This window comes from Plectropomus leopardus, chromosome 10 (genome assembly GCF_008729295.1).
Source record: "Plectropomus leopardus isolate mb chromosome 10, YSFRI_Pleo_2.0, whole genome shotgun sequence".
Classification (NCBI taxonomy): Eukaryota; Metazoa; Chordata; class Actinopteri; order Perciformes; family Serranidae; genus Plectropomus; species Plectropomus leopardus.
The window spans coordinates 34,615,066-34,630,842 of NC_056472.1; the positions used below are offsets into that span (position 1 = coordinate 34,615,066).

The following is a 15,777-nucleotide window of genomic DNA, read 5'->3' on the forward strand; positions in this document are numbered from 1 at the left end:
TCAAAATATATTATTATAAATGTAGGTTTCTGAACATTTTTAAACTGTATTTCTTTACTGTTATCTTCTGAATTTTCAGGTCATTTTCTTTCCTAATTTCTTCCAGTTTGTGGTTCATCTTTTGCCAAGTTGCTTGTTGCTTTTTTAGCTGTCTTTTTGTTAAAAAAAAAAAAAAAAAAAAAAAATGTGAAAAAAGTTATTAAATGCTTGTGAAAAGCGTCTGAACGCAGATTTCTTTTGCTTACCGTCTCCGCGGACTCTGCACTGGAAGCGCGCCGGCTCTCCCTCGCGGGTGGAGGTGCTGGCGATGGGCGAGATGACCACAGGAGGAGCGACGGTCGCAGCCGAGTCTGGAGACACCACCTCCGACACTACAACACACACACATTAACACACACACATTAACACACACAGACGAGCTGCCGTCCTGCTGTCCATGCCGGTCGTGTTGCAGAGTTCTTGCTGCTATATTCTCTCTTCTTCTTATTATTGATAATTATTATTATTTTCTTATTTATCATTACAATATTCGATCTTGTATTTCATTTGGGGGACAGAGCCTTCTCCACAGCTGCCCCCCCACCACATATTAGGACCGTGCCGACCCATCCATATTTTAATCCCCCCCAAAAACTCACCTTTTTAAACAAGCTTTTAACGTGTGATTCTTCATGTGTTTGTTTGTTATGGATTTGCTTCCTGTTTATTCTGCGTGTGGAGTTCCTTTTAAAAGCGCTTCATAGATAAAATGGATTATTATTATTATTATTATTATTATTATTATTATTATTATTATTATTATTCTGACTAACATCCCGGCTCACCCTCCACGTTGAGCTGGGCGGTGCTGGTGGCGGCGCCGTAGTCGTTCTTGGCCTCGCAGTTGTAGACGGCGGCGTCCTCGGGGAATACCTCGATCAGCAGCAGCGAGTGCTCGTTGCCGTCGTGCAGGAACTTGCACTTGAAGCCCGGGGACAGCGCCTGGGAGTTCTTGTACCAGAAGACCTGCGGCGCCGGGACGCCGCTCACCTGCACCGAGAAGCGGGCGGGCTTACCGGCCTCCACCGACTGCGGCTCCATGTGGCGGAGGATCTGAGGAGGCTCCGGGACTGAAACACACAGGAAGTAAAGATTTAATAAACGAAAACAGCTACCCAAGTTTGACGCAAAATTTAACCACCAAATTATTTCAGGAAAGACGCTTCAGTGTCAACACATGAGACGTGTGGGGCTCGAGAGGCCGCGTTACATCCAGGGTTCATGCGCAGCTTTACGGATACTTTTCCAGGACTCTGAGGTACATTTTACAGACCAAACATTCCCTGAAACGTTCCCATTTTTAATTCTTAAAATCTTTTCAGTGAATTCTGTGGCAAATTTTACAGATAATTTTTTCATTTGAAAATTTTAGTACATTCTTTTGGACTCAGTAAAATAATAAATTTGCCAGGTTCAACTTTATCAAGCATCTCAAGCACCTCGTGCGAACCCTGAACCACAGAATCCACAAAAAGAGTTCATCCAACGTGCAACCGAAACAAAGACAGAAGCAAATTCTGAAACAATCCTCAAACTGGCAGAAACATCAGAGCAGATCTCCAAATAAGATCTGCGCGTTGAATCTTGCTGTGATGCTGATCGTCGTGGTGCTGAACTCACGGTTGACCCGCAGGTGCACGGTGCTCCGGTTCTTGCCGGCGATGAAGGTGTACTCGCCGGCGTCGCTCCTGTAGGTCTCGGAGATGGTGAGGCGGTGCAGCTTCCTGATGGTGACGTAGTTGAAGCGCTCCTCCACGGAGAAGTGGATCTCCACGCCGTTCTTCAGCCAGCGGCCCTCCACGTCGTCCTCGTTCACCTCGAACTCGAAGGTCGCTCTGTGTTTCTCCAGAACCTGCGAGACGAAGAAAAAAAACATGAAAAAAATCAGAAACCTTCCTGAGAATTCATCTTTTTCTCCTGAAAGAAGAAGTTCAGCATTTTGAAAACTTTAGTCAGTTTTAATGAAACAAATTCTGCACATATATTTGATCATTCTGGCCGAAATGAGCGCGTCTTACTGTGATTTCACGCTCTGCAAGCTCGGAGATGCGGATGTCCCGGCCCTCCACGATCAGCTGAGCCTTGGACACGCTGGATCCGGCCACCACGGCGTACTCTCCGGCGTCGGTCATACGGACCGTCTGCACCATGAGACGGTGGACGAACTTCTCTGCCGTCACAACGAACCTGAACACGACACAAACACAATCTCTCTTATTCCTGTTTTTATCCAGATCTGCTCCTCATTTGTTCGTACCAGCTGATTCATCAGCGTTTACTCGTTTCTGCTTTTCTCAGAGGTCAGAGATCATTTTACGAGGGCTCGAGAGCACCAAAAACATTTTGTTTTCACAAACTGTTTGTCCAAAGCAAGAAAACATAAGGTTCATATCTGAGGAGCATTTTAAAAAATGCATGAAAGTGACATCATTGACTATAGACGATGTTTCGGAGTTATTATAATGACGTGATTATTACATTTGAGAGACAGGACGACAGAAATGTCACAGCAGGTCAGAGCAGGTTTGGATGCTTCGGAGCATCGATTTTCTCTGAGCAGAAATCGAGAGGAAATCTAAGAGGAATTTAGGAGAGTGTTGCTGCAGGAGGGGCAGAGACCCTCAGCTCATATTCAACCTTTAAACGACCTCCTGCTGATTGAAGCCTCGTTACAAACAGATCGAGGGTTGACGACCTCGTACCTCTCCTCGGACATGTCCAGCTCCTGACCGTCCTTCATCCACATCACCTGGATGTTCGGCTCGGACACCTCGCACTCAAAGATCGCCTTCTTCTTCTCTGTGATCCTGATGTCCTTAATCTTCTTGGTGAATTCAATCACACGAGCTGGAAACAACAAAACAACAGCTGCAGTTAAAGAATCAAAGGAATTTAAATAGAACGTCCAAAAATCTTAGAAATCTTCAAAAAATCGAAAAAACGGCCTCAAATCCTAGAAACATCCTAAACTTCTAGAAATGTCCTAAAATCTCAGAAACATCCTAAAATTTAAAAAACATCCTAAAAGCCTAGAAACCTCCTCAGCACCTAGAAATGTCCTATTGATATATATCATGATATTTTTTTTCATATCAGTCGATATCGATATTTATCACGATATAAATCGAATCAGTGTTTCTGTGGAGCTTAAAGGTTCCTTTGACTCCTCAGTGAGATATGAAGATATCATCAGGTTAGTTTAGGTTAAATATTTATTTTCTGTCAGACATTGAACATGACAAATATACTGTAGAACAGCATCACCAGCTGGAGGACCTATTCTACTAAAACTCACAGAGGTCCAGGTACTAAAATGTCCTCCCAGCAAAGGTCCGAGCCTCAAACCTAAAATCAGTATCACCATTATTGAACATTTTACTTTGATTACGATCAATGAATGATTATTTTGCTTTTTTCTGTGGTTTGTTTTTTGTCCTCATAGTTCACTGACACAGTGTCATGTGACCATGGTGTGTTTGAGTGTAATAAACATATGATTTATTATTATTTATTAAATTTTCCAGCATTATATCATATCATATATATATTAAATGAAAAGCTCCATCTGAGACAGACTTCAGGTAAATTGAAGCACATTGTGCTGATAATAGTCCAACCTCTCCTGACTGCAGGACTCTGACTTCAGCTTCTGTCAAACTTCTGTGCTGTTAATCATTTTACTCAGGAATTAAAAACTTTTGAGTCGGCCTACTTCTCCTATAGCTGCCGACAGCCTGCCGACATTCACAGTTAGAGAAAGGCTGAAAATAAGCTCATGTGCTGGTGGCCCCGGGCCCCCAAAACATTACATCTGCCCCTGTGACGGGCCCCTGGCCTCCTCTCATTTTGCTAAAGTGGCCCCCAATCAATGCATGCAGAGGGTCCGTGCCGTAAAACGTCCCCTTACCTTCCACGAACAGGTTGGCAGCGGTGGCGGCGGAGCCGGCCACGAACTGGTACTCCCCTCCGTCCCCAAAGTGGACGTTGCGGATGGTGAGCGAGTGCGTGAGCTGCCGGCTGCGGACCTGACACCTGTCGGACGACTTGACCTCCACGCCGTTCTTCAGCCACTTGTAGGTGATGCCCTCATAGTTGACGGTGACCTCGAAGGTGATGGTGTCTCTCTCCTGAGCGTTCAGGTCCTTCAGCATGGATGTGATCATCACCGCTGCACGGACAGAGGACAGAGGACAGAGGACAGCTCGGGTCAAACACATCAACACAGTTTCAGAGACACAAAGACGGACGTTTGATTCCACAGCTGAAAACTAAAACTTTTTTTTTTTTTTTAAACAGCTTTATGGACTTTTAGAGGATTCTGGTCGTATTTGGTGTATTTTTTATAAAAAATGTAATATATCGTTAAAGTCATAACGGTCACATCCAACACTCTTCTCCATCTCAGCTACATTATTCTACTAATTCTCTGTATTTTGTAACTTTATTGGCACTGACACATAAACAGGCAGTTACCATTAGTGAACAGCTTCACTCTCAGGTTGAGCTTTGACACGTGCACACAGGTAAAAAGCAGCCCGGTCACCAGAACAAACTGCTGGCATCGTTCTACATTTCTGCAAACCATCGATACGTGACGAGACGCAGGCCGAGCTGCAGACCGCCGCTCAACGCCAACAAACACAACAACGCCGCCTGTTTGTTTTGTCGTGCAAAGAGAAATCGCTGCTCTCCCAGCTGAGACCGTTCCACCGAAACTGCAAAACGAGATCTTTTTCTTTCCGTAACCAGGTGGTTTTTGTGCCTCTGCATGAGCTTGTGTTAATCACAGCGCTGTTAAAACATTAATGTGTAAATGGAACATATCTGCGGTTTGCAAAAACGTACAATGTCATATTTTTGGTTGTTTTTTTTCCTGGTGATTGGGTTGATAATTTAACAGGGACAGTTCACACACACATTAACTCAAATACAACACATACCTACAAACATTACACACCAAAACAAAGTACACAATTCCTAAATCAGCAGGATTCCTACAGCTTAAAAAGTGCAATTTCAGACTAAGACTTTTATTTAACACCAATTTTAACAGTCGTTAAAACTGAAAGAGAAAAACATGACGTGATATAATTACTTCAGATTTGGGAGAATTTGGCCAAACATTTTCTGTAACATCGAACATGACTCTTAGTGATGCTAATGCAAGAGGCATTCTGTAAATAATAATTATTTTTTACTCTTTTTTTTTTAGCTTTTACAAGGCAATGTAAGAAATAACTATTCATAAATATCCTTCTTTCCATGTTTTTGCATTTTGTAAGACTTTGGAAAGACCGATTTAAGACGTTTAATTACCGATTTTTAGATTAACGTATTTGATGCCTTTTAAGACTTTTTAAGGACTCGTGGGAACCCTGCTACAGGTCTTCAATGACTGACGTCCATCTGCTTTAAAAATAAAGGCAAGGCACATTTACAAACACATGAAGCACATTTCATACCAAAATGAACTAAGTCAAAGTTCACAAAGCCAAGGCTTGAACAAATGTTCATTTCAATTCAATCTCAATTTGATCTATAAAGTTCAAAATCAGAAATCACATCTCTTTAAAACCCTTTGAACTGGGATAAATCAGAAAAAGCCTCAGGAGGAGCGGCGCAGGAGGGATCCCCGTCCAGGTCGGACGTGAAACCCATCAGAAGGCAGTCAGCGTCAGCTGTTAGTTTGACCTTTAGTAACCTCAAAACTTTTTTAGGAGGATTCGGCTTCATCCAGTTAATCCTAAACACTTTTTCTTTCCACCGTCAGCAGAATAAACACTTTTTAGTAAACAGGTTCTCAAAAGTGACAGGTCCAGAAAATGTCCACTTTCAGAACTTTCTCCATTTTTTTTCCAGTCCCAAAACATGTGAGTTAGTCCTCGAGCGCAGCGTCTCCAGAGTTTGTGGCAGAATTATTCCAGACTGAAGTGCTGAGGCTGCAGTCTGTGTGCGGCCCAGCAGGGGGCGGCCGTCAGCGGAGGCTGATCCTGCTTCTCCCTCATGATTTATGACCTCCGTCATGAACCGTGAGGGAGCTGCCGTCAGCTCGTCTCCACAGAAAATAAAAAATAAAAAACACGTTCAAAGTCAAACATAAAGCAGAGCGCGCTCCATGATGTCACTACCTTACCTGATTGACAGGTCGCCAGCACGGCGGCCTGTCAATCAGGACGCAGGAGAGGAAACCGGCGGCCTCCACGGCTCCAAATTCCCAGTTCAGTCCCTGCCGGCTCCAACATGTCAAACCGGAGGCTTCGAAGCAGGAGTCCACTAACCAGAGGACCAAAGCCGTCCCAGGGACGCTCGGTGGACACGGCGGTCCTCTCTGAATAACGTCACGCTCTGCAGGTTTTTTCTGTCTCATTTGTAACTCAGGATTCAAACTTTGTTCTGAGACACACTGAAATTAATGTTGGTCGTCTGTATTCGGCCCGTTTTTTAAAAGATTGTCACGTGATGTGAGAGAAAGACAGCTTCGCTCCGTTCTCCGCGTACATCGCAAAAAGTACTAAAACTAGAAGTAGCTGATGATGTTTCTGGTGAAGTTTTTTTTAAATAGAAACAAATAAGCTATATGCAAATAAGCCAAACAAACATCTGCAATCGTGCCCACTGTGGGACTAATAAAGGATTATCTGAAACTTTAGGGTTTGATAAACACAGACCTGCTCTCTGTCCTTCAGACACCACTGATCCTGTTTCAAACCTTAAAGAAGTTCATGACTCTGCAAGAACCGCTGCTCATTAACAATATTTCCAACAATTTGACATCAATTTTTTTAAGGTCCCATATTGTAAAAAATGAGATTTCTCTGTTTTGTTTTGGGGTTTTAATACAAAGCAGATGTGGGCACTGCATTAATAGTTTTGAAGTATCAAAATGAAATAAGGGCGGCCTGTTTTCAGAAGCTGGGACTTTAAACGAGCCGTCAGGACGCAAAGTCACAGCTAAACTGTTCAGAGGCAGAAACTGTGACCTCACTGTGACCTCACTGTGACCTCACAGCGCCGTGACAGTCATTCCTCCGGCTGTAAAACGGCGCAGAGACGCTGTGAGCGCAGAGATGAAGCAGGAACAGACCAATCAGAGCTTTTCTCAGGAAGTGAAAACACACATGAAAGCATAAAACACGTGATACACATCTAAAGCTGAAAATGAGCAGAATATGGGACCTTTAAGCAGGTGAGTTAGTTCACATGAACATTTCTTTACAGAAACGTTAAAGAAATGTTCTGTGGTCAGTTTCACGTTTCACACCAGCTGTTACAGGACTCGGTATGATTACAATATAATGATAATAGTATCATGTAAAATATCTCATTACAAACTGCAAAACGACAAAATCTAATATGATAAACAGATACAAATTAAACTTCATATATTTTGTGTGGATCCTGTCTTTTATTATCTTAAATAGATTTGATTTAGATTTTTTTTTCCTGTTTGTTTTCATATTATTATGCGTTTGATAATATCACAGATTCTACTTTCCATATTTTCTGTTGATCCTCTTGACGTCTGATTTGGAGAAAGTTGAATCACAATGTAATTTTATTTTTGTGTGTTCAGTCTTGAACCTGAAGCAGAGTCCTGCACGGGTCGGACTTTTAAGAAGCACGTCGACACGAGATCCGCAGCCTGAACCGAGACTACAAATCCCACAATAATCATGCACTTTTTAATAATCCATTCGGCAGCGACTTATGTTTTAATCCAATACACATTTTATTTGTTTAATTAACCCCTTTTTTCTTTTTTATTCCGAACTATTAATTTGTTCATTATGTATATATAAATATTTTTTTTATTGATCTTTTAAATGTATTCTTTCTTTCTTTCTTTTCCCTTTTTACATGATTAACAGGTCTTCATGTTTATTTGGTTGTGTTGGTTTTGTTTTTGTACGTTCACATAAATCAATGTCGGGACGTTTCAAACGTGAGACCGAGACGATGCGTTTTACGACGATGATAATTTAAAACTGCAGTTGAATTTCATGTTGAGCAGCGTCGTGTCAGAAGACGGAGCCGACACGTGAAGTCAGCGGTCAGAGGATTCAAAAACAAATACATTAAATCTAATTATTATCATTATTATTCTGATATATTCATTGTCCAACACCCGTAATCCAACACTGATTTTATCTCCTTAAAACCAAACTGTAAAATTTAGACAAAAAACCTCCGTGAAGCAGTTTTTTTACGAGTCGGACTCGGTACCCGCCCCGCTGCAGGACTCTGAGGACTTGAGGACCTGAAGACCTGAGGAGGGTGAACAGAGGGGGAAACACACAGAAACTCCACTGACAGTTATAACCACAGGACGTGAGGACGTGTGCAAACATCGACACTGTTAGACACGGGAGAGTTATGAGTCTCACGCAGAGACGTTTTATTTTGTTGTTAATTGACTTCTGGGTTTGATTTTGAACGTGATCTTACGGCTAACGGTGAGCGTAGCGGAGACTCGGTCGTTCCCGCAGACGAAGGTGTACTCGGCCGAGTCGTCCCTGCTGGTGTTCATGATCTTCAGCTGGTGCAGTTTGCCCTGAACCACGATCCTGAACTTCTCGCTCATCTCGATCTCCACGCCGTCCTTCAGCCACGTGGACGGCACGTTGAAGTGAGAAACCTCACACTCGAACGTGGCCACCTGCGTCTCGGGGACCTCCACGTTCTTCAGGGGTTTAGTGACTCGCAGGGCTGCACGAGATAAAATAATATCACGAGTCAGGCCAAATATTAGACACAAAATACTGTCATCGCAAATATCTTAAACACAAACTGATAAAATATACATTCTTATATACATGAAACAAAAGTGATTAAAAATAACATTTTGATTCTACACACATTTTTCTTAACACTCTAAATAAATTATATAAATACTCAAAATGACTAAATTTCTACACAAATCTAATCTGAAAAATTGTAGCAACAAATAAAAAAAAAATGATAATTAATACAATTTATTTTGCTCTTGATTCTTTAGATAAGTATACATTTTACATTGTTTTTTAAATATCAGTGTAAAACTCAGTTGTAACAAATGAGAAAATCTACATCTTTATAAAAAAAATCTGTATTTTTTTATTATTAGTTAAATAATCAAAATTTTCAAATAATTTCAAATTGCGCTATTGCTATGTCAAATAAAACCTGTAACTGTAAAAACTTTATTATACAAAACCTAAAAAATACAAAGTAAACTCACTACCAAAAATGTTCGGTTTGTTTTAAAAGTTTTAAGAAACTTGCGAAAAAGAAAACATTCACCATTCATTCAGTTATATTTTCATTTGATGAATTAAAACTCTTAATAGTAAAATAATAGTAATAATTTTCAGAATCTTATAAAATTTAACAAATGTACAAATATATCTGAAAATTATAAATGACAAAATACAATAAATCATGAACTTTCTCATGTTTTCATCTGATTTATGCACTCATAAAAATAAAAATGATTTCATTTTGTAATTCTCTTTCCTTGAGCAGTGTTATTGTATTTAGATTGTCGCGTACCCTCCACAGTGAGCGTGGCGCTGCACTGCAGGTGTCCGACCACGGCCGTGTACTCTCCCGCGTTGCTGCTGTCGACGTTCTGCAGGATCAGCTTGTGACCTTTGCGCTCTGACAGGATCTTACACGTGTCGCTCGGCTTGAGCTCCACGCCGTTAAACATCCACCTGACGGGGATGTTGTCGTGTGACAGGCTCAGCTCGAAGGAGGCGGTGCTGTCCAGCAGTGACTTCACGTCCTTTATCTTCTTCACGATTTTGATGGCTGCAGGAACAAGAAGCAGAGAAAAACAGTCTGGACAGCGTTCAATCATCAAGTATTTACAATATGAGCGACAGGAAACGAGTGAGACTCACTCTCCACGTTGAGTCTGGCGTTGGCGGACAGTTTTCCCAGTTTGAAGGAGTAAACAGACTCGTCGTGCGTGTTGCACTTCTTCACTTTCAGAGTCTGCACCATGCCGTCTGAGGTGATTTCGTACTTGTCGCTGTTCTGCAGCTCCACACCGTTCTTGATCCACTGGGATCCTTTGACATCGGGGTGGGTGAGCTCCAGCGTGAACGTGGCCTCCTGGGTCTCCGTCACCGTCTGGTTCTTCAGAGTTTTCTTGATCTTCACGGCTGCGGATGGAAACAGATGACTCAGCACTCAAATAAAAATAAACGTCTGTTAGAAACAACATGCCGATGTGTCACAGCGGCAGGCGCTCACCCTCCACCCTGAGGTTGGCGGTGGTCTTGGAGTTGGCCACCTGGTAGGTGTACTCTCCGACATCCTGCGGTCTGGTGATGATGATGACGAGGCGTCTGACGGCGCCATCCATCTCGCTCACCACGTTGTCACTGAAGTTGACGTGGTGACCGTCCTTCAGCCACTTGCCCTCAGCGTTGGCGTTGGCGACTTCGCACTCCAGCACGGCGGACTGAGACTCCGCCACCGTCACGTCCTGCAGGGGCCGAGTGATGGCACCACCTGGTGGCGGCACAAAGAACAGTTCGTTTTACGATCCTGGTGCAGCAAAGCAGCTCAGAGTCAGTCCTGACATGCAAATTATTTCTGATTTATTTAAAACTACAGTTCCCGCCTCGCAGTTTAATGCTTCCATGAATCCGTGAAGATGCCGTTTACCATTTTATCCATGTCTGTCTAGACTCATACGTAACTATGACAACTGACAATGCTTCAAATATTAATGTTGCTACAAAGAAGCTACAGATTCTTAAACATGGATGCTGCAGAAACACCTTCAACCTGCAGGACAGAAGATCTAAACACTCAGCACAGTTTCAAGGTGGAAACCCAAGAGTCCCTCGTGTCTCTAACAAAGATACTGGTGGGATATCCCGTTCACCAGAATGAGACTGACACAAGGTCACACGGACCCAAAAATCAGATTCTTGTTAATTCTAGATCGACGTTTGCGCCAAATCTGAAGAAATTTCCTCAAGGCGTTCTTCAGATAACATGTTCACTAAATCAAAACGGACCCGAGGTCACAATGACCTTTGACCATCAAATTCTAATAAGTTCATTGTTGAGTCCAAGTGGATGTTTGTGCCAAATTTAAAGAAATCCCCTAAAAGCATTTTAGGGTGTCACATTTACGAGAATGGAAGACTGCAGTGACCTTTGCCCATGAAAATTTAAACAGTTCATCCCTGCGTCCACTCGAACGTTTGTGCAACAATTTAAGAAATTGGAATGAAGTGTTCTTGAGATATTGCATCAATGAGAATGGGTCAGAAGTACGGTTACACTGATCATGACCTCTGATCATCAAAATCTAATTAATTCATTGTCGAAGTGGATGTTTGTGCTAAATCTGAAGAAATTGCAGCAAGGTGTTCTTGAGATGTCAAATTGAAGACAATGGGAGGAATGCAAGATCAAAGTGACCTTGACCTTTGACCACCAAATTTTAATCAGCTGATGGTGAGCTCAACTGGATGTTTGTGCCAAATTATTTTTTAAAAATTCCTCAACATGTTTTGAGATATTGCGTTTACAAGAAGGAAACAGCTAGAACACCCCAAAACATAATGCAACCAGCCTCAGCTTTCACCAGAGGCATAGTAACAGTCTGTAACAGTATCTATATTGAAGTTAATAAGAAAAACTAAAGTATTTCATGGTCAATGCATGAAAATAAAGAGCCATCACTGCAGGTAAATAAAGGTATATTGATGGGTGCATTTGTAGGGGATTCAGAGTTTAATGAAGACACTTTGTGGAGCTCCTGACAATAACAGATACAAAAGATGCTGTCAGAACCAAACTGTAAATCATTTTGTTTTGGACAGAATAGCATTTGTAAACACAGTGTCATTCTGCTGTAAAATGCTGATGCAGGTGTGAATTTGTTAATTTGTGTTTCATTTAGACTTACCGGAGACAGTCAGCTTGGCGCTGGATGTCTTTTCACCAGCGTGGAACATGTACTGGCCCTCCTCGTCCTTCATGGTGTCACTGACCGTCAGAGAGTGAGCCTTGCCCTTGGTTTCCATCTTGTATTTGGGTCCAGGTTTGAGCTGCTGGTTCTTGAAAGTCCAGCAAGGGTCGATACCGGGGTGAGAAACTTCAACGTTGAAGGTGACGTTCTGGGACTCCGAGCACACTTTGTCCTCCATGTGCTTCACAATGTGAACCTCTGTAAGAACAACAACGTAGTCAGAAAACGGAGCTGGAATCAGGATGGAAAATCAGGATTATGAAAATGAAATCCGTCTTACTCTCGACAGACAGGTTGCAGGTGGTGTCGACCTTGCCGACCACCAGTTTGTAGCGCCCCTCATCAGAGGCAAAGGTCCTGGTGAAGACCAGGCGCTGCTTGGATCCCTTTGGCACCATCTGGATTCGGTCACTGGGCATCAGCAGTTTGTCGTTGTGGTACCATTTGACCGAGCTGACGTCCTGAGCGGAGATCTTGGCCTCCAGAACAGCCTTAGTGCCTTCGATGGCGGACACATCCTTCAGTGGCACCACAATGTCAATGGCTGTAAGAAAAGATGATAAAATGACACTCAAAGATGGAAGGGGTCAGAGAGGTCTAGTGATGATTGAGTGTCACTTAGATCTGAAACATGTTTGACTCTTACTTTGAACGTGGAGTTTGCCCGAGGTGGAGATGTCTTGGGCAGGAACCACGAAAGAGTAGGAAGCAGCATCGTCTCTGCTGACGTTCTCCACCAGCAGCTTGTGAACTTGTTTGTCAATTACGATGTGGACGCGGTCCGAGGCAGAGATGGCCTGACCGTTTTTCATCCAGGTTCCCTCAACGTTCTCTTGGGAGAACTTGACCTCCAGCTGAGCGATGTCACCCTCACACACAATGAGGTCAGTCAAGGGCTGCATCAAGGTCACTGGGCGTACTGAAGGTAGAGAAATCCAGGTGTTACAACAACTACTATTGCAAATAGTACAAAAACTATTCAGTTACAGAAAGTTCTCTTCATTGACAAGTCGTTTACGAGTCAAATAAAGCACTAAAATAAAAAAAAAAACTTCACCAGAGAACTTTAATCTAGCGATACCATGCAATTCATGAGAACATCAATAAATTTGATTAAGCAGCGACAAATGTGCTTGGACTCAGAGTATTTACATAAGATGACTTCTGTTGAGAAACACGAGAATGATGCTAACAGAAAACATATGTGGCTTCACATACTTCACAAGTCTGTCAAGTTTCTTACCTTTCATCTTTAGTGAGGCACTAGTCCTCAGATCTCCACAGACAAAGGTATATTTGCCCTGGTCTACCTTCCTGACATCCTTGACAGACAGGGTTTGTCTTCCTCTGCGGGAGGACATGATGTATTTGTTGCTGGGCGAGAGCTCCTTGTCTCCAAAGAACCAGCTGCCCTCAGCGTCCTCCCGGGACAGTTCAACCTCAAACTCTCCAGTGTAGGTCTCTGGCACCTCGATGTTCTCCATGTGCTTTACGAGCTCCAGGGGAGCGCCTAGGTACAGAACAATATCAAGACAGTCAACAACAGTTAAACACACAAAAAACACTAAAGAAAACAGAAGATGGAAAGATTGTTGAAGTAAAGATTACCTTCTACGTAGAGCCTCGCGCTCGTCCTGATGCTCTCATCATCTACAACCACACAAGAGTATTCAGCATCGTCCCTCATTTCAATCACCAGGACAGACAGGAAGTGGACCTTTCTGTCTGAGTGCATTCTGTATTTGTCTCCAGAGAAGATCTCTATGTCATTCTTGAACCATTTGACTTTGATGAAAGGTTCGTTGGTTTCACACTCAAAGGTCACCATGGTGTCCTTTTCATTCGCACTGACATCCTCCAGGTTCTGGGTAAAGTTTACTGCTGCCTTGGCTGGAATGAGAAAATATGAAGTGAGACTTTGACATTAATTATGACAAACAATGAGCATTTTGATGCAGAGATTTGGTATGACATGGCTTTACCTTGCACAAGCAGGAAGGCGTGACTGGAGGCCTCCCCAGCAATGTTCATGGCTTTGACCATGATGCTGGCGGAGTCTTCTGCAGTGACATCTCTGATCACCAGCTCACAAACATGATCCTCAGGCCAGTACCAGTAAATGCGGTCAGTCTTCTCCACAAGGATGCCATTCTTGAACCACTGGCACTCAGGTTCTGGTCTGCCGACCACTCTGAGTCTGAAACGGACCTCGTCCATCGGAGCAGCGGTCTTGCTTGTAATGCGTTCCAGGATCTTGGGGGCTTCCATGCTGGGAGAGAGCTGGACCCTCTCAGGTTTGATTGTGGGGATGGTGATCTGGCCCTGTTCCTCCATCTTCTTCCTCTCAGCTTCCTCTTTCTCTTTCAGGTGATGAAGCAGCTCCTCCTTGGTCTTCTTCAGCAGATCCTCATAGGAGTCGTCCCTCTTGCGAGATTTGAACTCCACAGCAGAGATAGACTCGTAGAAACCTTCCTCTGTCCTGCGCTTGAACTTGCTCTTCAATTCGTCTGACTCCTCTGAGGTTTTCTCATGAACAATTCTCTGTGCCTTTCGCAGCTTAACAACTTCCCTGTCCTGTGTGGCCTCAGCAGCTCGATCTGCCTTCACAATGTCAAATCCAACTCTGCCAGGGTCGTGTGAAGGCTCGGCAGCCCTCTGCTCTGGAGCACGGCGAAGGACAGATCTAAAGTCCTCCTTCTGTTGAATCTCCAGCTTCACAGTGTGCTCAGTTGTGCCCAGAGGATTGTCTGCAACCACCCTTACCTCTCCTGAGTCATAGGACTTGATGTCAACAATCTCCAAGTAATAAATACCATCATAGCGAAGTCTGTATCTCTTGCTCTTGCGGATGAGTTGTCCGTTGAGGTACCAGTTAACCTTTGGTGCAGGATAACCAGTCACTCTGCAGCGGAATCGAGCAATGTCGCCTTCCACCACTCTGGCCGGTTCAGGGAGAAGCACAATCTCAGGTTTGCTCTTCTCATATTCGTCGTCGGTGGTGACTCCTGCAGGTCCTCCCTCGTGAGCTATGCGCTCGATCTCGTCCATTCTGTGTGCTCCCTTCCTGCCTTCAGGAAGCTGTGTTTCCTCAACAAGGCCCTTCTCATCCTTGACAATCAAGGTGGCCGAGGTCTGGTCGACTCCAAACTTGTTCGAGGCTCTGCAGGTGATAACGCCGCTATCTCTGGCATAAGCAACTTCATAGTCCAGACTGCAGTAACCAAATTCATTGACCATGCGCAACCTGTTGGCAGCTTCCAGGGGTTTGCCGTCATGCAGCCACTCCACCACCATGTTGGGGTCACCGATAGGGGTCAGTCTGCACTCAAAATGAGCTGGACCGAAGCGCTTCATTCTGATAGACGTCAGCTTCTTCTTGAACTGAGGTTTCTGTTGCTTCTCTTTGTCGAAGAGGTCGCCCTCCTCCCACTGCTCTTGACCATATCGCAGGTGAAGAGGCTCCAGCTCCGGAGCAGCGATCTCTTTGGCCTTGTAGGTTCCTTTGGTGATAATGAGCTTCCTCTCAGCCTGAGGGGCAGCGAAGTCCACTTCAACATTGACTCTGCAGCGAGTGGTGTCCCTGCCAGCCTTGTTGATGGCTGTAGCGGTGTACCAGGCACTGTCTGTGCTTGAAGAGGATGGGATCTGGAATTTGGCCTCTCCTTTAGTCCCTTCAATCCTGAAATATGTAACGACTGATCAGCACAAACGACTCTGAAGTTCTACATACCTGTGTCCAAAGATATGAGAATCATTCAAAGCAA

The 15,777-nt window shown here is 43.7% G+C and overlaps 1 protein-coding gene across 1 annotated transcript in view; it reads right to left on the reverse strand.

The window, feature by feature from the left end:
* LOC121949594 (titin-like) overlaps positions 1-15,777 on the reverse strand; it is a 240,933-nt gene that overhangs the window by 203,694 nt on the left and 21,462 nt on the right. Inside the window, 16 exon segments of the mRNA XM_042495327.1 lie at positions 246-371; positions 825-1,109; positions 1,660-1,891; positions 2,058-2,226; positions 2,742-2,886; positions 3,947-4,207; positions 8,485-8,745; positions 9,568-9,828; positions 9,921-10,184; positions 10,276-10,536; positions 11,951-12,211; positions 12,294-12,557; positions 12,660-12,932; positions 13,257-13,523; positions 13,622-13,903; positions 13,996-15,692. Coding sequence (XP_042351261.1) covers positions 246-371; positions 825-1,109; positions 1,660-1,891; positions 2,058-2,226; positions 2,742-2,886; positions 3,947-4,207; positions 8,485-8,745; positions 9,568-9,828; positions 9,921-10,184; positions 10,276-10,536; positions 11,951-12,211; positions 12,294-12,557; positions 12,660-12,932; positions 13,257-13,523; positions 13,622-13,903; positions 13,996-15,692 — 5,309 coding nt within the window.